The sequence below is a fragment of the Trichosurus vulpecula genome, chromosome 6 (genome assembly GCF_011100635.1).
Source record: "Trichosurus vulpecula isolate mTriVul1 chromosome 6, mTriVul1.pri, whole genome shotgun sequence".
In the NCBI taxonomy this organism is placed as follows: Eukaryota; Metazoa; Chordata; class Mammalia; order Diprotodontia; family Phalangeridae; genus Trichosurus; species Trichosurus vulpecula.
Window position 1 is genome coordinate 192,251,343 of NC_050578.1, and position 24,286 is coordinate 192,275,628.

Consider the following 24,286-nt stretch of genomic DNA (forward strand, 5'->3'; position numbering starts at 1 on the left):
ACAAACCTAGGAGATAGGCAGCATATTCTTATCCCCATTTTACAGATAAAGAAACTGAGGCTCAGAGAAATTATTTGAGTGGCCATGTAGCCAGTTAGTGGCAGAGTCAGATCTTGAACTCAGGACTCCTGACTCTGAATCTAGGGTTCTTTCCTCTGACATTCAGTCCAATTCAATAGAGCAGAAGAAATCCCATACAGCTATATTGAGGCATAGCATTAAGCCCAAACTGCCATTTTTCAAGTGAGATGGAGTTTCCAGGGGTAGAGCAGTGTTGTAGTTAGACAAGTGGCCTTGGGGTCAAGAAGGCCTGGGTTCAAGTCCTATCTCAGATATATATTAGGTGTGTGACCCTGGGCTAACTAAGGAACTGCTTAGTGCTCTCAGGCTGCTAAGACTTCGGTAGAAGTTACAGAAGAGTTGCTGGTGTGCATCGTGGGCAGCGAATTTTCTCCTGGGGTGTTTCCTACCTTGTTGAACACAGGACTAGACTTAAAAAATATATGGAATTTATGTGTTTGTCTGTAGTTGAGAGAAGGGCAGTGTTATATTTTACTTGGCATGAAGACAAAAGTGGAAAAGGATTCTTCACATCTGGGTTGATTAAAACAGGTGTGGAGAATTTGGAAAAAACTTTGCTACAAACATCTGTGCCTGCCCAACAGATCCCAAGAGGATGCTTCACTTTGCAAACAACTCTCTTCAGAATTCCTATGGTGAGTAATTCAATTTACAGACCTGTTCACACAACAAGAATGAATCTATTTCATTCCATAGACATTTGTTAACCAATGGAATGCTAGCATTTCCACCACCATGTTCTTTTCTGTTTCCCTTAAAAGAATACAGCATGAATCAGTCTGAGGATATCTCAACTTTCCCAGGTCCATAAATTTCCTAGGATGAAAGTCTCTAGAGAAAATGCCATTATTATACATCTTTGATTACATCATTAATTCCTTTTTCAGGCAATGAGGTCCATGCAGTATATAATTTACAATCCCTGGTCATAATCACTGACAGTTTCCATTGACTTTTATAGAATCTATAAAATCAAGGCCAATTAATTAGCGGCCAAAGCATTAATGAAGAAAGGTCTTCATCCAGATCAGAAGCATGAGAATCCAAAAAATATATGCCTCAATTAATTTCACAGAACTATTTTTAGGAAGAGGATACAGTTAGGGAAGGCAATCAGTATAAGATATCCTCTGCTGTCACAGTTACTTCTTCTATTTTGGTCTTTATCTCGGGAAGGGGAATCTGACTTATGGCTACCACCAGCAAATTTGCTGCATGAGCAGCAGCGCTTGCCACACAGATCCAAAAAGACTCTTCGTACTGTTCCTCCACAATGACAAACTGAAAGATCTTTTCCTGAAAATTGGCAATTCTGTCTGTGAGGTCATGGAATTTCACAGCTGCCATGAAGCTCCCAATGGCCAAAGCAACGACGCCACCTAGAACCAAAGGGAGATTCAAAATTCATGTTGGCCATTAAAGACTTCATGGGTACCTTATTTAAATTGTAGCATCTTGATAAGGATTGAGTCAAACTTTATATAGCCCAAATCAAATCTCTGAAAGCCCCATATTAAATATTGTCCATTTTCTATCTATGAGGGAGTCATGCAGCAAAACCACTCTGATTTAGGCTAAGGAGGAGTGAGTCCAATCTGAAGCAGAGAATTATTTTTTAACAAATGCAATCTTATTATTTTGAAATACCTATAGCAGTATGAACTAGGCTAACAAAACACTATTAAGTAGAAGTCATATTGAATCTACTCTAATAAACAGACAAGAATTGGTTATAAATAACTCATTAGTTGTTTGAAATGGTTGCTAGTAAAGTATTTGGAAATGGTTCATGCTTGTTAATATATTAACCTCCCTGCATTTTTAATTACATCATTAATTGTAATTTCAGCCTTGTCTCTTCTGATATATCCCAAATTCATCGGATCCAGTTCAATTCAGTAAATAATTATCAAGCATTTTTTTAGGAGCAAGGCACTGTGCTGTAGGAGATACAAAGAAGAAATAGCTCGAAGAATGGAATCAGACACAACCTGCTCACCACAGAACATAAATCACAGGATAAAATTAGACCCAATCCTGGAGTTCCAGAAATTTAGAATCTGCTGGGGAGACAAGTGTACAAATAAGTATAACACCAAATTTTGCTACATTTTGTTGGCAATTCATATTTAGTGACTTGTAAGAATAAATGAGGTGGAACTTCCCTTACCCCTTACATGCTACTGGAGGAACTTTTAATTCTATATGCCTATTCATAGGGTTTGTAAACTTAGAGGAAGGTTATATACAGGCTCACCTCCTTGTTTTACAGACAAGGAACCTATGGTTCAAGTTAAGTGACTTGCCCAGGGAGTAAGCGGCAGAGCCGTGATTGGAATCCATGTCCTCTGAGTCTAAATTCAGCATTCTTCTTATGGCATGGTACTATGGGAACACTCATATTAAAAACTTAACTGAATAAAGAAACTACAAATCCCTCAACACCTGAGGATGTCCCCATGGGCCTCATGGAAGAGAGTTTCCAACTGTACTTGAACTCCTACCTTGTCTCTGGATGTCTTTTCAGCCGGCATTTCCACTTATTTATTTGGCACTTGGCTTATCACCTCCTTATTTAGCCCTGATTATCTTTTTCCATAGATAAAGGGTAAGGAGAGGAGATAAGAGTAGCAAACCAGTACAAAGAGAAAGGGAAGAAGAGAGACCCATATATCTCCCTTCTTCTGGCTAACTCAGAGTTGTAGTTTAGACCCTGGGATCCTATCACAGGATGGAGAGCTGGAAGGGACCTTAGAGATCCTACCCTTTCATTCTACAGATAAGAAAAAGATAAGGATTAGAGAGGACTGGATGGTAAGCTGGGGCACAAAACACTGGCCTCTAATGCCAAATCCCACTCTCTTTCCACTGTCCCGCAGCCTCTGCCCATTCTGCTTCTCACCACCAACTTCAGATACCCACCTGATTTTGGACCACCCCCCACCTTCCATTGGCAGTCCTTGGATAGGGGGGGGATGAAGTTCGGTTGGTCACTGTGAACTGATTAAAAATGGTTACAAGTTCAGGTTGGGGTGATGGAAAGCATGAGCACAGGGGCCTATTAGAGAAAAGGCAGAGGCCAGGGATATGCCCTACTCTGGAAAATCAATCTTGTGGTATATTGTATGCTTTCTGGAAAACCCTCCAAGATTTTCAAGTTCAATGGTGATTGTTTTTTCCCATTCCCAAATGGACTCGACCTTTGGTGGTCAGCACTCTTACCACAATGAATTAATTAATCAATTGTGGTAGGCACTGGGGATACAAGCACAAAGAATGAAACAATTCCTACTCACAAGGTGCTTACTCTCTAGTAGGGAGGCCACCTGTTTTTTTCTTATCATCTTTGCTTGATGTTGCTACTGAGCCTTCAGCTACCGAGCTCCATCCACAGATCCTTCATTGTTCCTCCAGCCTGCATCACTTCCTCCCCCTCCTCCTCTCCCCATTTCCTCTTTTCTCCTTAGCCCTGGCTCTTTCAGCATTGTTTTCTCTTGGCTTCTCTTCCTCCCCATCCCTCTGTCTCACACCCTGAATCAGGAATCCAAATAACCATGTGTATGTTTTGTAGACAAAAATAGAGGGATTATTATAATAGCCTGAGTAATTTAAAACCATGAAAAATAGATTTCAATGGATAAATCTAGAGAAAATCAGAAACTCATCTTAAAGAAATGGCAAAACAATTTATACAGTAACCGCAATATTCTAAAGACAAACAACTTTGAAAGACTTAGGAGCACGATGCAATGGTCAACCATGATTTTAGTGGATTTGTGATGAAACTTGTTGGCCACCTCCTGATGGAGAAGTTCTGGACTCAGAGTGTAAACTGAGATATACACACACATGTGTATATATGACATGTATATGTCTGTATAGATACATATGTAAACACATCTGATATATGTTTATGTACCTATGTATATGCATACACATATATTTATATTTGTATATTTCATGTATATACATACATATATTTATTTTAGTATATTTCATGTATATACATACATATATTTATTTTAGTATATTTCATGTATATACATACATATATATTTATATTTGTATATTTAATGGTCATTGTAGCAATTTGTTTTGCTTAACTATGCAGATTTGAAACAGGTGTTTTATTTTTCTTGCTTCTCAATGCAAGAAAGGGGGGAGGTTGAAAGAGGAAGGGGAAAGGGAAAGGGAGGAGGGAAAGAAGGCAGAATTTGAAAAAAAAAATAAAATTAGAAATGAAGAAATAGCAAGGCATTTTAATGCCTTCTTACAATACGTTTAACTCCATTTTCAGCGCAGTTTGACAATTACATAAACAATTTAAGAATGTGCCTTACCTGCAAGTACATTCCACAGACATATACCAGCAGGCCCATTTATTGCACGATACGGGACCTTTATCATATTGAGGATTGCAAACCCCATACTGACCAGAGCCAAGGCCATGGCCACAAAAAGGAAGATTAAAATCATGACATGAAGGCCAGTGTTCAGTTGTTTCACCATGTGAGGAAAGACTGGGGAGAAAGAAACAATCATTGTTGTATTTCATTAAAGGGTATTAAAGTGCTGTACTAGGAGTGTATGGTATTTTGGTTGTTTCTTTGTAAAGCAAAGGTCACACTTATTATAAACGTAGTAATGATCTGGGGAAGGGCCAAAGGAAGCAGGCACCTTTCGAGGAAAAACGTTCATCTTTTCCTGTTCTTGATATTGCTCATTGGGAGGCCAGGACCTTTAGACTGTGGTCTTCAGGCATTAATATTTTGCACAAACAGCTCAAAAATGAATGATCACAGGTGGCGATCTAAATTGGCTTGACCTTTTGATCCGGTTATCTTTCCTGAATGCAGATTCACACCGCTCCTTTCTCTTTTTACACTATTCTTTTTCAAAGGAGGGCTGGGTTGGTACTGCTTATGGGCACTGAGCAACCTGAAATGTAGGTATCATAGGATTTAAAGAAGGACTTGGGACATCATCTAGGCCGAGTCCCTCATTTTGTAGATGATGAAACAGATTCCTAGAGAGGTAACCTGACTTGTATGGGGTCCTGAAGGCAGAACGGAGCAGACTTGGGCCTCTTGACTCCCAACCCAGTGCATTTTCCACTACAGTGCATTCCAGTGGTCCTCCAGCAGGGTGTTACCAAATGCTTTCTGTGTGCTTATAACCCTGGTAAGGTATGAAACTTTAACCAGGAATTTTTGTACCTGAGGCCAGAGGCACAAAAAGCACCATCAAAGGAGGTGTTGAGGGATCTGGTGGGGTAGGGGGAGAGGTTATGTCAATAGAGTCTTCAAAGCTAATGAATGGTACCAAGCTGCTAATGTTCTGAAGGGGGAACAAGTAAGTTACTAAGGCTAGTTGGCCCTGATCCCCACCCCAAGCCTCTAAAGTTCTTTTCAGTGCTAGAGAGATCCTGATTCTTACCTGGGCCAGGATAGACATGGCTCCACTTTTGATGCTAACATTTGGTAGTGGGGCAATGACACACAACTTCTTCCTCACTGACTCCCCCTCCCCTTTCACAGGTAATCAGAATGAACTGCCATGGAGACTATTCATTCTTTTCTACCACCAAGCCCCTATGGATACTTTGGTCTCAGTTTTGGAGGGAGGTGCTTTGGGTTCTGGGTCCATGGCAGGCCTATAGGAAATGGATATACCTGGCTCCAACTTCCCCAGATATTGAAGGAAGGACAATTTCAGTCACAGGAGGGGCAGATTCATAGCCATTTCTCCCCACACCTAATATGAGAAATTGGAGAGGAGGTGTAGCTTTTATTGCAAGCCTTATAAATTTGCTGCACCTGGTGCAAAGCCCTGGTTTGCCCACCCAATTTTGAGCTCTGGTACCATACTTAATTTGTTGTTCTTTTGCTCCCTTTTCTGTTTTTGATGCTTGTCTCAAGCATATGTGTCCCATAACTTGTTCTGCAGCAATCCCCTAGATATCATAACTGGTGCCATGTTCTCCCCGTATAGATTAGAGTAGTAATTGATGCAATCTCCCTTCTAAGGAAAGAAGACAGGTGAATAAAAACAGCTAAAATGACTAATGAATCCATGGGTGTGTAGTCCTTGTCACCAAAGGAATTCTGTCAACAACAGAGTTTATTCTAATCAGACTTATTTATGATTTGAGTGCCTAGAGTCTGCTTACCCTACATGAGTGCCTCTGTAAAAAGCTCAATCTTCCTTGTGTCTACTTTATTTTAAAATCCCCCACAGACCTTAACCCCCTCGGGCCATTGAATATGTTCTGGACAGAGCCAATTTCTTGGGTTTCTCCTAACAAGAACAAGACTGGAACCCAACGGCAGCAATGAATAGAAAATATAGGACACCTGGTATCCATTTACTATGTGTACCACTAATGGTTTCTATGCCATTAACAAAGCCTGTAGTAAGATTTCAGGTGGATGTGACCATGTTTCTATTTCTTGAGATCTAGAAAACTCTCCTTATAGCTACATAGATATAAAGTAGTATTTTTAATTGAGTTGAATTTTGTGGTAGCTTCAATTTTTTCTTCATATCTTTTAGAATTTTTTGGTCTATATATTTTTAGAATACAGTGGCCTAAAGCCATAGTATAGCTGGGTGGAAGTCACTATTTTCACCCAAACAATCATTATAGGAAGTGTGAATTTGTAGGAAACTAACAGGAACCCAAAGTACTACATAGATGTCACTCATTTTTATCGTTACTGTTATCTTGTCCTCATCTTTTTTTGATGGGATTCAGGTAGAAAGGGTCCTGGGAAAAGTTACTATCCTACTTATTATTCCTTTGTATTCAAAGTTCTATAGACTGTTGCACAGGTAGACAAAATTATTATCAGTATTATTACCTTCTACTTCAGTTAAATAGCAGACTTTGATGCCTGAGAGGTCACTGTAGTGAAACTAGTTTCTCTTAGCTTATCACTGCTCTCTCCTTGGTTAAAACCAGTGGTGTCTTCTCTGTACTCATCCTTCTGGATATCTCAGCTTCATCTGACACTGCTGACCTAACCCTCCTTTTTTCCATGCCTGCCTTCCATGACACTAACGTAATCTTCAATCTGTTATCTCTCTGATGATTCTTTCCCCGTTTCCTTTCTGGGCTATTTTTTTCCCTTGTGGATGAAATGTCAAGGGACTCCATGGTTCCCTCCGAAATCCTCTGCGCTTCTCACTCTACATCCTTCCTTAAGAGAGTCTGTCCCTTTGCGTTTTCAACCATCTCTATGCAGATGACTTGAAATACATATTAGGTACTGACCTTGTTTTCTTTTGAGCCCTATATTTCCAGTTATCTCTAGATCTCCCCTTACATGGAGATTTACTTACAATTTCAGATGACACCTGAAATTTAACACTGGAAAACGTCTTTCCCTCAGTCACTCTTTTCCAGTTTTTACCCTGGAAGTTAGTTAGTCTTCAATTTGGAAGCTATTGCTGCTGCTCCTTTGTTCTCATTTCTTTGTAAGGTCTGTCAGAGTTTCTTCTTGCTGTCCACCTCCTCAACTGCTACCCCTCATTCAGTTCAATTCAGTACAACAAACATTTGGTGCTGTGGCCCTGCCTCAGCTGTCTGTTTGGTCATCCTACCTCCGTAATATAAGATCAGAGGATTTGAAGCTGGAAGGAACCTTAGAGATTATCTAGTCCAATTCACTTGTTTTATGCATGAGGAAACGGAGGTCCAGAGCGTTAACAGTGACTTACCCAAGGTTACATAAACAGCTACAGGATTCAAACCCAAATTACCTGGTTCCAAAACTCATATTCTTTACAGTACACTGAACTGGCTTGTGATTTTCTCCATCTAAAACACAACTGCTAGGGTGATCTCCATCAAACAACTTTATTCATATCCCTCCCCTGCTCAAGGACCTAAAGTCCCTACTATTTTATTCATCCATCCATCCAATGGGATGAACAGATTTAGAGAATCCACCTCAAATGTTCACATGGACTATTCGTGCCCCACCTGTGATAGCTTGTACTGGTTTGATCAGCCACGGTCCGACACATTGTGACTAGACCATAGCATAGAGATGTCATTTTGGTCTTCCTTGAGAATGAAGGACAACAACCAACCAACCATCTATCTATTTATCTATCTTTTCAGCTCCAAATTCTCTCCCTCCTGCCCCCTCTCCCCCTCCCAACGAGAAGGCAAGAAATACCATATCCATTATACTATGATTGACTATTTTTTTTTCAAACAGAAACATCTCTTCTTGGCCTTTAACTATTTCCACTCATTTATCCGGCTAGTCTCATTTTATTCTGTTTCATAAAATTTAGAGGCAAAAGGGGCTTTAGAAATCATCTAGTCCCACATTTTCATTTAAAAATTAGGAAACGGAGTGTAAGAGCATGGCAGCGACTTGTCCAAGATCACACAGTTAATAAAGTGCAGAGCTGGGTTGCAAATTCAAGCCCTCCGACTACAAACTCCCCACCCTGAATGTTTCCATTACACATCACTGACTCCCTCTCAAGGTATCAGAGCTTGAGAATGATGACAAAAGGCTAACCAGTGTGATGAGGAGGCTTAGAGGGCTCCCAGGTGCCCACAGTTATCCAGGAAAAAACAAGACTTGCTTATTAGAGAAGTGGGGTGTGGTAGGCGCTAGATCTCTACTACAGCTTAAAAAAATGCTGGTCTCAAATCCCACCTCTGCTGCTTACTAAACATGTGAACTTGGCCTCAGTTTCCTAATCTGTAAAATTAGGGGGTTGGATTAAATAAGCCTATGGTCCCTAGGTGTATGTTGCAAAGGAGGATGTGCCAGTGGGAGGAAAGAATGTCAGGAGGACAGAGTAAGTGCATGGGGGTGGGGGGAGGAAAGATGGGGAGGAGGAGGAGGGAGGAGAGGAGCCTTCCAAAGGCTGAAAATGGACAAGTTGAGTGTGCTAGTGGTAACCACCTGGTGTCTCAAATCCAGAGATATCACTAGAAAGGTTATGGAAGAAACAAAGAATCCTCCAGTCCAATGCAACAAGCATTTATTAAGCTCCAACTGTATGCAAAGCCCTATGCTAGATAGACCCACCCAAAAAAGTCCCTGATCTCAAGAAGCTTGCATTCTTCTGGTAATATACAAAGAAAACAAATAAGCACATACAGAATGACTTGATGAGAGACTCTGTTAACAACTAAGAGGATGAGAAAATGCTCCCTATAAGAGAGGAAGTGAGCTAAAGGAAGCTAGGGAGGTAGAGAAGTGGTACCTTCCAGGCAGGAGGGGCAGCTTGTGCAGAGAGACAAGGAAATGGAGTGACAAGTTTGGGGAAAGGCAAGGAGGCCAGATGGACGGAAACAGAGGGCTTGAAGGGGAGTAATGTGTAACAGACCTGGGAAGGGAAGTTGGAGCCAGAGTTTGAAGAGCTTCACACATCATGTCTGTATTTTATCCTAGAGGTAATATTGAAGTTTCTGGAGCAGAGGAATACATGGTCAGACTTGGCCTTGGCAGCTAAGCAGAAGCTGGATTAAATAGTCCCTTTGGACTCTGCAGTACAATTAGGAGGCAATTGTAATAATAGCTAGCATTTATATAGTGCTTTAAGATTTGCAAAGTGCCATTCATAATATCATTTGATCCCCATAATAACCCTATGAGGCAGTACTATTATTACCCCCTTTTTACAGATGAGAAAACTGAGGCTGAGAGAAGTTAAGTGATAATAGTCCAGGTGAGAGGTAAGGAGAACCTGAACCAGTGGGGAGGTTGTATAAGTGAAGGGGAAAGAGTCAAGAAACACATGGAGGTAGAATTGACAAGACTTGGCAATCTGGCAACTTGGCCGTGAAGGGGAGAGGGAAAGAGAAGGGTCTAGTAGTATGATTGAGTTTGTCAATCCTTTATTAGAAGGATAGTGTGGTCCCCTCGACAGAAGTAGAAAGTTTAGAGAAAGGGGGGAATTCGGGAGATAAGAGTGTCTCTGTTTTGAATATGTTGAGTTTGAGATGCTTACAGAGAATCCAAAAAGAGAAGACCAACAAGTCCTTGGTGATTCAAGACAGGAGTCCAGGGGAAAAGACTAGAGTTGAATTCATACATCTTGGAGTCATATTCATAGAGATAATAATTAAACTCATGGGAACTTCCTCCTCTTTCCATCTCCTCTCAAAATAAGCTGTGCCAAACAAGACAATCTGTGGCTAGACCTAGTGAGTAAAAGCTGTTCCTTGGTTCTATTTTCAGATCCCTCCCTATCCCCAACTACATAAGACCCTTTCATATACAATCCTTCATTTTTTTTGGCAGGGTTGTTTTTAATACTGAAATGTTGATGTTTGTTGATGTTGGAAAGGAGTAGAGGAAGGCAATTCCTTGGCCAACCTGTTGCCCAGTGACTAGTGGTAGTGATATTAGTTTAAAAAATGATCTTAGGGTAAGCAAATAAATAGTCCTGGAATTATCAAACCAACTCATCAAGAGGTATTTATTAAATACTCACTATACACCAAGTATGGTGCTAGGTCCTAGAAGAATAAAGATAAAAATGAAGTGGTCCTTGGCCACATCCCACTACGAGAAGACAGCAGTCATTCAGATAAGTAAATACAAAATCCAAGCTTTGTAAATATAAACCAGTTTTGGAGGGAGAAACAGTCATGATTAGGGGGAGAGGACATCAGGGAAAACCTCTTGCAGGAGATGTTACTTGAGCTGGTCTTTGAAGGGAGTCAAGAATCCCAAGAGACAGAGATGAAGACCTACCCTTGGCTGTAGATTGTCTGTGAACCCTGCTGCATAGCTGGCTGTCACTCTGCAACCCAAATGCAAGCCAGTAAAGGAAAGAAACTGCCCAGGGCTTCCAAATGGAGCTGTATCTAAAACACCCTGAAGAGATGGATATCGGCCTCATTCTGAAGTTTCTCTAGACTAGGAGATAATTAAATAATTCTTTCCTAACACTCCACTCGAGGCTATAATTATTATTAATCACTCAGGGGTACTTCTGCTTTGGGGGGATGATCATTCTCTTTCCCATTGATCTTCCTTGGGGACCAAATACACAGTGTATACTTGCTTGTAGTGAGTGTTCCAGATTCAGAAATGGCGGGCTGCTTTACTTTCTAAGGGAGACTCACAGAACAGCCATATTAATCCTACAGTGGAAAGATGGAGGAATGAAGCCTGTGTATTTGGTGGGACAACCACTTCCTACCCCACCTCCATGCTCTTGGCCCTAAATTGCAACTGCTATTACCCAAGGCTTCGTTTTATGTTCAATAGAAAGTGAGGAATACCTTCAAGGTGTTGGTGGATGCCCTGTGGGAAGTCGAGGACCAGAGTTACCCAGGATGAGCAGGGATGGCTCTAGATCTGGAGTGTTGGGGAGAATATTCTCATCAATGAGATCATGGATCCATCTGTATTTGAATATTACCTCATGCTAAAGTCAGTGAAGGACACACAGGGAATACACACACACACACACACACATACATACATACACACACACACACGTATTTGTTGTTTAGTTGTTTCAGTTATACCTGACTTTTTGTGACTCCATTTGGGTTTTTCTTGGCAAAGACACTATGGTTCGCCATTTCCTTCTCCAAACGCACACATACACACACACAAATATATAAATGTATACATAAATGTATAGATATATATGTATAAATATATGCATATATACACAGTATGTGTGTGTATATGTATATATATAGAAATACATGCATACACACACACACACATATATATATATACATATACATACACAAACCCACATCACCTGGTTTATATTTACATAGCTTAGATATATAGCACATAGTAAGCATATATATATACACATACAGACTCATATAATATATATTTCCCTTTTTCACAGTTACTTAAGGATACCTATTCAAAGAGTCAGCAACTGATGATTTTAGGAGGACATGGACCTCCTAGCTAAAACCCTACCTTCTATGAGAAGCCTTTCCCAATCCCCCTTAATGTTAGTGTGTTTCCTCCATTAATTATCTTGAATTTATGGTGTATATATCTTATCCGTACATAGTTGTTTGCATGTCTCTCCCCCATTAGACTGTGAGTACCTTGAGGGCAGGGACTATCTTTTGCCTTTCTTTGTATTCCCAGGCACTTAGCATACTATGAGCCTGGCACATAGTAGGTGCTTAATACATGCTTAGTGATTATTCAATAATTCTTGTTGCCTGACTACCTTTCCTTCTCCTTTTCCAACCACACGGTACAACTGGGCCCTCAGCTAGCCTGTACTATGCCCTGTAACTACTATTTTTTGCCTGGCCCCATTGCCTTGGGCTCTTTGGGAGCCTACTTTTTTACCCCTCTGATTTCCATAGGAATAGGCTGTCCCCTCTCCTGACCTAGCTGAACCTTTAGAGGGCTGTCCTCTGAATCACCACTGCTGTCCCACAAACTACAGCTCTTTATGTTGCATTTCACAGTTTTGGGGGGAAGGAGGAAGAGAATAATCATTTATAGGGCACCTATTATGTTCCAGGTACCGTGCTAAGCGCTTTACAAAAATTATCTCATTTCATACTCCCAATAATGCTCTGAGGTAGGTGCACTTTATAGTAGAGGAAACTGAGGCAGAGTTTAAGTGCTTACAAAGGTCATAAATGTCTGGGGTCAAATTGGAACTCAGCTCTTCCTGACTTTAGCCCTGCTGCTACTCAAACAGGTCCTGGTTTAGGAAGTACCTTCCATTTGTACTGTAAATATCCTGTATGTACCTAGTTATTCACATGTTGTCTCTCCCATTAGAACATGTGCTGTTTGAGGACAGGGACTGTTTGTGCCTCTCTTTACAGGTCCAGTGATCAGCATGGTGCCTGGCACATAGTAGGTCCTTAATAAATGATTGTTGACCGACTGGCTGATAACATTCATTATCTCATTTGAACTTCACAACCACTCATGAGGTAGGTGGTACAAATATAATGATTCCTATTTTCCAGATGAGGAAACTGAATGCTTGCCTAATAATCACAGAGACGTAAATGGCAGGACCAGGATTTCAACTCGGGTCCCCTGAGTTCAAATTCTGACTTCAAATCCAGTTCTGTTTCTACTTGTACCCTTATGCTTTAGACTCCCTTCAAAGAATATGTTGACTTTCTTAATTAGGTGCCATTTAAAAAAATTATTATTCCTTGTTAAGTATTCAGAATTGAATTTTTGTTTTTGTGAAGCTATTTTCCCAATTCATGGAATTTAATTGGTACAATTACATTTGTAGGGTCTTGATTTGCTAAAATTAATGGATAAATTTTTATTAATCTAGTTTTTTTTCTTAAAATTCCATCAAAACTCTAGTAATATTTTTTTTTCTTTCATGGTAGTAACCAAACTGTTGACATCCATTGGCATTCATTTTGGTTATGTTAAAAATATCAGTCTTGCTACACATTTAATGAGAAGTTCTTTCTGAAGACTCTTATGCTACCAGAAATGACAGATATGAAGACTATATGGAAGTATTTTTTTTCTTTCATGGTAGTAACTAAACTGTTGACATCCGTTGGCATTCACTTTGTTTATATTAAAAATATCATTCTTGCTACCCATTTAATAAGAAGTTCTTCCTGAAGAGTACTACACTACCAGAAATGACAGACATGAAGCCTATAAGGAAGTATGGAAAGGTGTGTATGAAATCATGCAGAGGGGAGGTGGCAGAATCAGGACTACCCTACGATTACAGTTTTAGAGTTGGAAGGGACCCACCATTTAGTTCAACTTCCTTATTTTCCACTTGGGAAAACTGAGACCGAGTGAGGTTAAGGGATTTCCTAAAATCACAGGTAGTAAATGTCAAAGGTGGGAGTTGAACCTAGAACCTCAGACTCTAGATCCAATTCTCTTTTTGCTGTATGAGACCCCCCCCTTAAATACACTGACTGTATTGGGGGACAATAGATGTCCAGAGATCCTGGTTGACATCTCAGCTCCAAGTTACTTAAACTATTCCAGGGCCACAATTTTCTCAGTAAAAGACATTTCTTAAGAATAGAGACTGTTTTTTTTTTCTTTTTTTATGCCTGGAATATAGTCTGAATTTAACAAATCCTTATCAATTGATGAATTAAAATGAGTGGTTTGGGCTAGATGTCCTCCAAGGAGCTTTCCAATTCTAAATCTGTAACGATCCTTTGATTAAAAAAATCATGGTGATAAAATCAGAAAAAAAATACACAAAAGAAGAAATCAGAAGGGATCATTGATGTTCCTGTAATTATTTGTGAATATTTGGAGTTTGTTTTGTTTTTTATCTCTTAATGTTGTGTCTATTTCTATGGTTGTTTTTTTTAAACCATCAATGGGTCTTAAATCTAGGAAAAAATAATTAAAAGAAGAGACGGGTATAAATCTGAAAGTCAGGGGACATGATACAGCCAACAGAGATGTTTTTAGCAGTAAAAACATGTTTGTTGGTGGTTCCTGTAGGTCACTCTTTTTTTCCCTTCATTAATCTAATTTTTTTTTTTAAGACAGGCACACTACACTGTAAAGATTGCCTTCTTCATTCTTTTGTTAGTAATGTAAGTTTCTCTAGGTTTCTATTTTAATTTTGGTATCCTTTACTTGTGTTTTAAAAATAGACAGATGCTGCTTGTATAGACACAATCAATCATTCTGAAAGCTCTGTAACACATCTATCCAGCCCTACCCTTTGGTTTAGTATTTGTGGAATGGGAGGTAGGGGTGTGTGTGTGTGTGTGTGTGTGTGTGTGTGTGTGTGTGTGTGTGAGAGAGAGAGAGAGAGAGAGAGAGAGAGAGAGAGAGAGAGAGAGAGAGCGCGCTTTTTACACAAAAGAGAAGGGACAGAAAGGCTTAGATGGAAGGAATAATTTGATACCTGGCTATTGGCCTATCTGAATCCTTAGGATCATAGGATTTCAAGTGGGAAGGGATCACAAAGTTCATTTAGTTCAACTCCTCATTTTTTACAGATGAGGAAATTGAGGCTCAAAGAGGTTAAACAAATCAGGTCACGTGGGTTCAGTAAGTGGTGGAGTCAGAATCGAGCCCAGTTCTTTAAGCTCCAAATCTAATTCCTTTTCCCATCTGTTACCTCCTGTGTTCCTACACCGCACCCTTACCTCATGTTCACCTGTATCCCGTGACCAGTGGTGCTGTGAGGCTCAAGTGACATAATCTACATAAAGCACTTTGCAAACATATCATGCAAAGCACTATATAAATGTTGATTTTTTTTTTATTGCCGTTGCTGTTGTTAACCTGCAGTCATCAGGCCTCCAGCCCGGCCATGGCTTCATTCCCTGAGCCTTCTACTTTTGCTTTGCTCGAGCAATACAAGGATATGTTTAATAACCAGGTTCTCTGGGGGAAAAATGTATGCGCATACAATTTTAAGTTTGATTTACATTATTAACACTTTTTTAAGTCTAGACTATCAACAACATGGGAAATCAAAACCCGATTTGCAGCAATTGAGGACTTATTCGGTGTAAATGCTCACAATGAAAATTTTTACAATTTCTCTTAGAAGCTGGTAAGAGGTGGCTCCAGCATACCCTTGGCCTGTGTCCTTATAGTTTTTTTTTTAATTTTTATTGTGAACTTAACATAAAAAATGAACATTTCAATATACAAAAAGAGGACTGCATATGAAATAGTGAATTGTTAGTTTTTAAAGTGCGTGTTAAATGTTTAACATGATAGTGTTAGTGGCTTCCCTCTGAAATTACTTCCTATTTACTGTATGTAGCCTGCTTTGTATAGATTTGTTTACAAGCTGTCTTACCATTAGGTTGTAAGCTCCTTGAGGGCAGAAACTATTTTTTTTTGCCTCTTTTTTATATCCCCAGTGCTTAGCACAGTGCCTGTCACACAGTAAGCACTTAATAAATATTTATTGCTTGGTTGACTGATGATAGTAAAAAAAAACTGCCTTGCTTGTCTACATCCCCTTCTGAACTTCCTTCTTTGTTCTTCCGAACATTTTTAAAAAAATGTTTTTTTTTTCACCTTTATCACTACCTACCAATTCTCTACACTTCCTCACTTAACAGAAGCCTTGCCTTATAATAAGTAAGTAAAGTTAAGCAAAACATATCAACACATTGGTCATGCCTGAAAATGTATGGCACACTCTCAGTCTTCGGAAGTCATGATTGGTTGCTGCATTAATCAGAGTTTTGAAGTTTTTAAAAGTTGTTTTCCTTTACATTATTGTGGTTTTGAAAACTGCTCTCCTTGTTCTTCTGATCATTTAATTTTGCATTAGTTCATACAAGTTCTTCCCAGGCTTCTCTGAATCATTCATATTCACCCTTACCTACTGTTGTTCCAGCTATTCTCAGGAATAAGGCATCGCATTTACCAGTACCTTCCTCCTGTGTCTCTTACGGGGTTACAGGATTTCATAACTTGACTCTCTCTTTCTAGATCGATCTCACATTCCTGTCCATCATGTACTCTACCTTCCAGCCAAACTGACCTTCTTGCTGGTCCCTGTACACAGTATTCTACCTACTGCCTATGTATAGGATATTCCCCCATGTCTAGAATGCTCTTTCTCCTCATTTTTAGAAAAATAGAACCACAGATCTATAGCTTGAAGGGACCTAGGAAGTCAGCTAATCCAACACCATATTTTCCACTTAAGGAAACTGAGGCCCCAATAGTTGAAGTGACTTGCCCAAGATCATGTAATCAGTAAATGTCAGAGATGGGATTTGAACCCAGGTCCTTTGGCTCCCCAGAAAGTACTCTTTCCACTATGCTGTCCTGTATCCTATCTCTTGATATCCCTAGCTTTCTTTAGCACTCTAGTGTTACCTCCTACATCATGCCTTTCCCTATTCCCACCCTAGCTGTTAGTAGTTTCCCTCTTCCTCTGACATTATTTGGTGTATGCATATGTGTGTGTATATATATATATACATATATATACATATATATACATATATATATACACACACACACACACATATATGTATGAATGTATATATGTATATACATACTCATCTGTGTACTTGTTGTCTCCCCCTCCCCCACCCCAATATAATATAAGCTTCTGGAGAATGGGGGCTCTTTTTCTTTTTTTATCCCCAGAGCCTACTAGTGTAGTGCCTAAGACACTGTAGGAGATGAATAAATGTTTGTTGAATTTAATTGAACAAGATATTTAGAACCAGGAGGTATCTTATAGATCATTTAGCCCAGTGGTCCCCTATATTGTTGTTCTGTGAACCCCATCTTACAACAAAAGAAAATGTGTTATGAACCCTTTAGGTAATTTAATATGCTACTCACAATATTCTGCAATTATTTACTACTTAAGGCTCCATTAAGGATTTTCAGTGTGAACTCCTTGGACCATTGGCATGAACACCCAAGAGGTCTGTGAACCACTAAATGGGAACCACCAAAGTGGACCCACTTAATAGGAATCACTGATCTAACCCAAGACATTTATTTTACCCAAAAAGGAAAGACTTGGTGATTAAGTTCTTCAGGGAACCCTGTCCCTCCAACACCTGTCCATGACTTAGTAGATAAGTCTTAGGGAGTTGCTGTGGGTGTCCCCCAAGGCTCTGTCCAGGGACCTTTTCTTATCTATAAACTCTCTTGGTGACTTCATCAGCTACCATGGGATCAATTATTGTCTTGAGGCAGATGACTCCCAAGTCTATCATGTCTTCCCAAACCTGGTCTCTTTCCCACCACCTATTGGAAAGTTCAAAATAGATGTTCCAGAGTCATCTTGAACTCCACATGTCCAAAACAATTCATTGTTTTTCCCCCCACAATTTCCCTATTTCTGAAGGGATGGGGGTGGGGAGGGGCACTATTCTTCCAGTTACCCAGGTTCGTGACTTCAGAGTCATGCTTGACTTTTCTTTCTTCCACACTCCTGTCTTCCCAATAAGTTGCCAAGTGTGCCTGATTTTACCTGCACCACATCTCTTGCATCCATTCATTCCTTTCCTCCTCTTATATGGCCACAACCTTAGTTCAGGCTCTCATCTCTGCCCTATGTTATAATTTCAATAGCATCTTACCTGATCTCTGAGTGTCCACTCACTCCTTTCTCTAAGCCATCCTCTGCAAAAAGTGGGATTCCTAAGGCCCGGGTCTGATCATGTCATCCCAGTAACCACTTCTCTCCCCTCTATACTACCGCTAGAGGCTCCTTTGTTTGACATTTAAAGCCCTTTACCACCTGGTTGCAGCCTACCTTTCCAAGGTTTATTATACATGATTCTTCCTCACACACCTTGCTGTCCAGACAAACTGACCCTCTCGCTGTTTCTCCAATGTGACATCCCATTCTCCTTATCTGGGTCTTGGCCAGGCTGTCACCTGGGCTTGGAGGCAATCCCTACACACCTCTGTCTCTTAGACTGCCTAGCTTTTTTCAAAGCCTCGCTTAAATGGCACTTCCTACATGAAGCCCTTCCTGATCTTTCCAGCTGGTAGAGTCTATCCAACGAAATCCCCTTGTATTTACTTTGTTTATATGCAATATCAACTTATATTTGTACTTTATTATTTATTTCCCTGCGCTCTCATCCCCCTAAGCTTCTTGAGAATAAACACAGTTTCATTTTTTTTAAACTTAACAACCCCATTGCCTAGTATAGCAAGTACCTAGAATGTAGTGGGTGCATAATAAATGCTTGTGAATTGAATTGATTATATATGGCACATAGATATTAAGGGGCTTGTTAAGGATGATACTGTTAGCAAGTGTTAAATGTGACATATGAATGTAGGCATTCTTCACTCTAGGCGCAGCACTCTGATATCACTGAAGTCATGATGCCTCTTTTCGTTTCACAGACGAGGAAAATGTGGCCCAGAGAAGAGAATTGTTCATATGTACACAAGGAATAACTATGAGGTCACTCATATAGGTAGTAAACAAAGGCAGGGTTCAGGTGCTTTGCCTTCTATTAAACCAGCTTGTCTCTCAGTGTGTGTGTGTGTGTGTGTGTGTGTGTGTGTGTGTGTGTGTGTGTGTGATATGCGTGATATGCCTCTTCTCATACACATATATCCCTGTCATTAAATGTGGTCACAGAAACTTACCCATATCTCAATTTAAAAAATTCTCTACCACCTCAAATTATTAAATAACATAAACAAATAGCAAATTCTTAAATAACAGCCCATGTTTATGTATCACTATAATTTGTAAAGCACTTTCTTCACAACAGTTCTTATGAGGTAGGTAGAGTAAGTATTATTAATTTCATTTTATAGATGAAAAAACAGGTTCAACCAGGTAAAGTGGCTTGTGGAAAACCACACACCTATTCAGTGCCACAGGACTTTTGACTCACAGTCCAGTGTTCTTCCCACAAATAATAATAATAAGGATAATAACTTATCTCTTTGAGGTTTATAACAGTATACTGCCCTTGTACTCATGGAGAGCAATGGGAATTTTCATTGGCCATTTCCCTGCCTGGAATAGTTTCCCCGCTTGTCTCTTCTTCCTAGCTTCTTCAAGTCCCAGCTAAAATCCCATCTTCTAGGAGAAGCCTTTCCTGATCCACCATAATGCTAGTGCCTTTCCTCTCTTCATTATTTCCAATTTGTCCTGCATATAGCTTGTATGTACATAGTTGTTTACATGTGTCTCCTCCATTAGAGTGTGAACTCCTTGAAGAACAGGGACTGTCTTTTGTTTTTCTTTGTATCCCTTCTACTTTCTTAGATAGTGCCAGGAGCATAGTTGGCACTTAATAAATGCTTATTTGAGTTACCAACTGACTTACTGACAGGTTAGCACATAGTCTGGCCCACTGGATGCCCTCCTAGTAAACATTTCTTCCCTCAGAAGACAAACGAATGCTACATTTAATAAAACTTACTAGTTTAAAAAGTTTTAAATAGAAGCCAGTTTCCATGGCATGCAGGGAAGGAAGCATGATACTCACTGGTGAATCGGGAATGCCGGCCACCCAGCCCACATTGCCGCACTTTGCAGCCCCTGAAGAGTCCGTAGTAAATGTCTCCAATGAATTTAACTAGCTCTGGATCTGTAGCATTGACCAGATCCACTCCAGTCTGACAGAGGATCTTCCCACTTATCCACTTGGGAACTGCCAGAGCAATGATGATCAACAGGAAGGATGAGAAGCTCAGCAATGAGGCCAAGCCGAACCACGTCTTCTTAAAACAACCTGGCATCCTAGTGGTTTTAAGAAATCATCCCCAAGGCCACGTGGCAGCAGCAAGGGACAGCGGCATTTCTTGGGTGCTGGGAAATCCTCAGGTCCGACGTCAGCTTTTCAATGCAGGGCATTTTGAAGTGCGTTTTTTTCCTCCTTTTCCCTTGCTGCCCAAGTACATGTTTACTATGACAACATCCTGAAATGGTTGCATGGACAGCCTTCATTAGACTGGAGTGTGCAGAGAGGGTGGTGTTTGTTCCTGAAGGAAGTAACCCTATATCAGCCTCCGACTAGTATTTCAGCTGATGGTTTAATTGTCCCCTGTTTTAAATATTCAAATGACACTGAGGTGCTTATCATAAGTACTTGAAAGGCACAGTGGGGCAAAACTAAGGAGATGAGATTGTAAAGAAGTGCTAACAGGTATGAAAAAAGCTGAGGGGGAAAAAATCAAGTGATATGGCACAAGAATTTTGCTGACAGTGAGACTGTATCAAATGTCATCTCTTTTATCTCTGCCAAGACCTTTCTCTCTTTCTCTAAATGCCACTGCTGTCAGATCTCTTAGGACAACTAATAACACGAGGAAACGACCTTCCGTTCTCCAAGACAGTTGACTAAAGTGTATAAACAGTGCTTTATGACACCTGGATTTGTCACTGGGTGAATCTTCTGAGTGTAAAATTGCAACATAAATCAGTTTGTGAATTCACGGCTTTGAGCAAATGGAGCAATATGTACTGGAAAGTGCACCAGCCTTGGAGGAAAAACAGTTCTGGCTTTGACAAGAAATAGCTTGGTTAAATCATTTAACCTCTCTGACCAATGGTTTCTTCATCTGTAAATTGGGGCTGATGATACCTGCACTAGTTGCCTCACAGGGCTGTCATGAGGATAGCAATTTGTAAAAGTAAGATATACATGGGCATTATTATTATTGCAAGGCAATAAATACAATAGTCAATAAAGATGTACGAAGATAAATAAGCTACATCCTTGCCCTTGTGGGGCTTATAATCTACTAGTGAAGACAAGACAAATACACAAGCAACTGTATTACAAGAGTAAGACATGATAAATGTATTTGAAATCATAGGATTTAGAGCTGAATGAGGCTTTACCAAACATTCAATACAGTGGGTCTCAAACATTTTGGCTCAGGATCCCTTTATACTCTTAAAAACTATTGAGGACTCTAAAGAAAGTTTGTTTACATGGTTTATATCTATTGATAGTTTTCATATTAGAAACTGAAACTAATAAAACGTTAAAATATGTATTAATTCATTAAGAAATAATCATATAAAACCAATGTGAAATTAACTAATATGAAACAATATAAAAATAAAAAATTACATATTAACATGTTTTTATGAAAGAATAGTATTTTCCAAAACAAATAAAATTATGAGAAGAGTGGCATTGTTTCATATGTATATGTACATATATATATTTAAAAATCTCTTAAATTCCTGGCTTAACGTTAGACAGCTGTATTCTCATATCTGCTTCTGCCTTTGATCTGTTGTAATATGTTGTTTTGGTTGAAGTATATGAAAAAACTGAGCCTCACACAAAGATGTAGTTGAAAGATGAAGGAGTATTTGAATAGATAAATAATGCTTTAGTATTAGTACAAAAAAAGTTTTGCCTTACAGATCCTCTGAAATGGTCTTGGGTTCAAGGACAATACTTTGAGAACCACTGATCTAATATAACCCTATCATTTTACAAAAGGAAACTTGGGCCCTGAAAGGCAAAGTGACTTGTCTAAAGTTAGCAATCAATCAATCAAGCAATCAAGTATTTATTAAATGCCTACTATGTTCCCAGCAGTGTGCTAGGCCCTGGAGATACAAGTACAAAGAATGAAACATCTCTACTAGCAAGGAGTTTACATTCCATTGACAGAAACAAGTATGGGTGTTTGTATATATATATACCTACACACATATGTAATATATACTTTTAACTACTTTGTACTAATTTATATTTATAGATTATGGTACTATATATTTTATATTTCTATGTAAATATTTCTAATATATTTTGTATTTACAATGTTTTATACCATATATTTTAATATAACATATAGTATTTTAAATATAAAGTGAATCACTACAAAGTAGTTAAATACAAGGTAGTTGGGAAAGGAAGGCACTAGCAGGTGGGGGAATCAGAAATGGCATCATCTTAGAAGAGAGGGGTTTATGATGTAGAAGTAAGGAGAGAGTGCATTCCAGGCATGGAGGAAGAGTTATATAATTTGGAAGTAGCCAAACTGATATTGCACATTGTGTATATACCTTATGACCCTTGGGGAACTACAGTAATCACAGAATTCCACAATGGCTTATGGGATGCCTTTCTTAAGCCTGTAGAAAAGACAGTGTTGCTATAGTAGCTATCCAGTGAAAGAAGGTAACATCCGGGATGTTCACAAGATGGCTCTCTCTTTGAGCCCCCCAACCCTGAGCCCCCTCAGTTCCTCTCTGGTGCATGTTTGGTACAGCCCTTCCAAAGGCAGAAATATCTCCTCTGGAAATGAATGGGTGGTCAGCCTGCAAATGCCTAGACTGTTTACTTCTTGCTGCTTTAGGCTTCAAGGCGCAGCACTGAGCATTTACATTTTTTGTTGCATGATTTGGAATATTGCTCAAAGTATAAAAATTATAAAATTTACAACTCAAGGCACCACTTGCATCTGGAATCTCTCCTAGTCAATTATCTCCCACATCCCTAGGACATAAATTTTTGGCATACTGTGGCCACAAAGTTTATTAAATATAGTGAAAATCATAGGATCATAGATTTAGAACTGGAAGGGACCAGAGCAGATATCTTGTCCATATATTTTACAGATGAGGAAACTGAGGCTCAGAGGTTAAGTAACTTGTGTAGAATGTAAGCTCATTCAGGGTAGGGATTGTTTCATTCTTTGTACTATGGGCTAGAGATTATACCAAGAAAAAGCAAGGGAAGCAGGGTTAGAGAGATTTTTTTTTCTTCTTCTCTAGCTCACTGCAGTGCTAATGGGATTTTTTTTTTCAGTATTTGTCAGTCTCTACTCCAGGATCAGATTTGCCTCATTTGAGCTGAACTCTACTCAGAGTCTTGGTTCTTTCATCCTCTGATCTGAATCACCAGAGATAGAATCTTGGGCCCTGGCACCTTGCAGCCACCATGGTGTGACAGTCTCAATCTTCAAGTCAGTGTGACTGTACCAGCTGCTCATTCCCCATGCCCTATATACCAAACAAGAAAACAAAATTTTAAGGACAATAGAAAGAAACAGAGGCAGTCAAATTTGGATACCAGTGCCCACACTTCTCCCTTTTCCCACGGCTTTTTGCCCTTTTTGAGTGTGCATTCACCTGGTTTCCCAGTGAGGGCATATGGTGCGATCTCCAGGCTTTTCTTTCTTCCCTAAATTGCCACCCTGAGCCTAGAAGCAAATGATTTGATATAGACAAGAAAGCATGGCATGGACACAGGTTGTGCTTGGATCTGAACCAGGTGCTCCCAAGTCCACTGCTTTGTCATTCCACGTAGTAGTCATATCACATAAGAAGGACAGATTTATATAGCAATTTATGGCTACAATATAGCTTCCATATATGACCTCATGTGAATTTACAAAACCTTGGATAATTTTGGAATCATTTTTCCTATTTTTCAGATCGGATAACTGAAGCTCAGAGTGGTTAAGTGACTTGAACAAGGCAACACAGCCAGTAAGTAAGGATCGTGGGCTTGAATCTGGCCTACCGCTTATCCTTCTATGTGCCAGGAACACACCTGGCAAAGATGCGCCTTGGCTGTGGCTCATATTAGGTGAAGCAAAACACATAAAGCTAGGGACATTCTGAAATTATGGTACTTCCAAGGTAACTGACGATGTCTTGAGAGTCTTCTCCAACAGAGATGTAAATGAAATATGTAATTAGGATTACATGCATATAATGTTCAATTCATATAATTAAATGAGGGAGGAATTATTTCTTACTAGGGGAAGGGGTTCTTAATCTGGGGGCCATGAACTGGTTTTAAACACTT

The 24,286-nt window shown here is 39.6% G+C and overlaps 1 protein-coding gene across 1 annotated transcript; it reads right to left on the minus strand.

The window, feature by feature from the left end:
* Positions 1-1,194: 1,194 nt before the first annotated feature.
* Positions 1,195-20,246, minus strand: CLRN2 (clarin 2). The gene is made up of 3 exons (XM_036762550.1): positions 19,994-20,246; positions 4,422-4,601; positions 1,195-1,460 (listed from the first exon to the last, which is right to left on the minus strand). Exons 1-3 carry the CDS (start codon positions 20,244-20,246, stop codon positions 1,195-1,197), a joined length of 699 nt encoding a protein of 232 aa, XP_036618445.1.
* Positions 20,247-24,286: the final 4,040 nt, after the last annotated feature.

Coding starts and splice junctions, on each gene's coding strand:
- CLRN2 (XM_036762550.1), bottom strand. CDS start 20,246: ATGCCAGGTTGTTTTAAGAAGACGTGGTTCGGCTTGGCCTCATTGCTG. Junction 4,602..19,993: donor CCGGCATTCCCGATTCACCA/GTGAGTATCATG, acceptor CTTTCTCCCCAG/TCTTTCCTCACATGGTGAAA. Junction 1,461..4,421: donor TCTGTGGAATGTACTTGCAG/GTAAGGCACATT, acceptor CTTTGGTTCTAG/GTGGCGTCGTTGCTTTGGCC.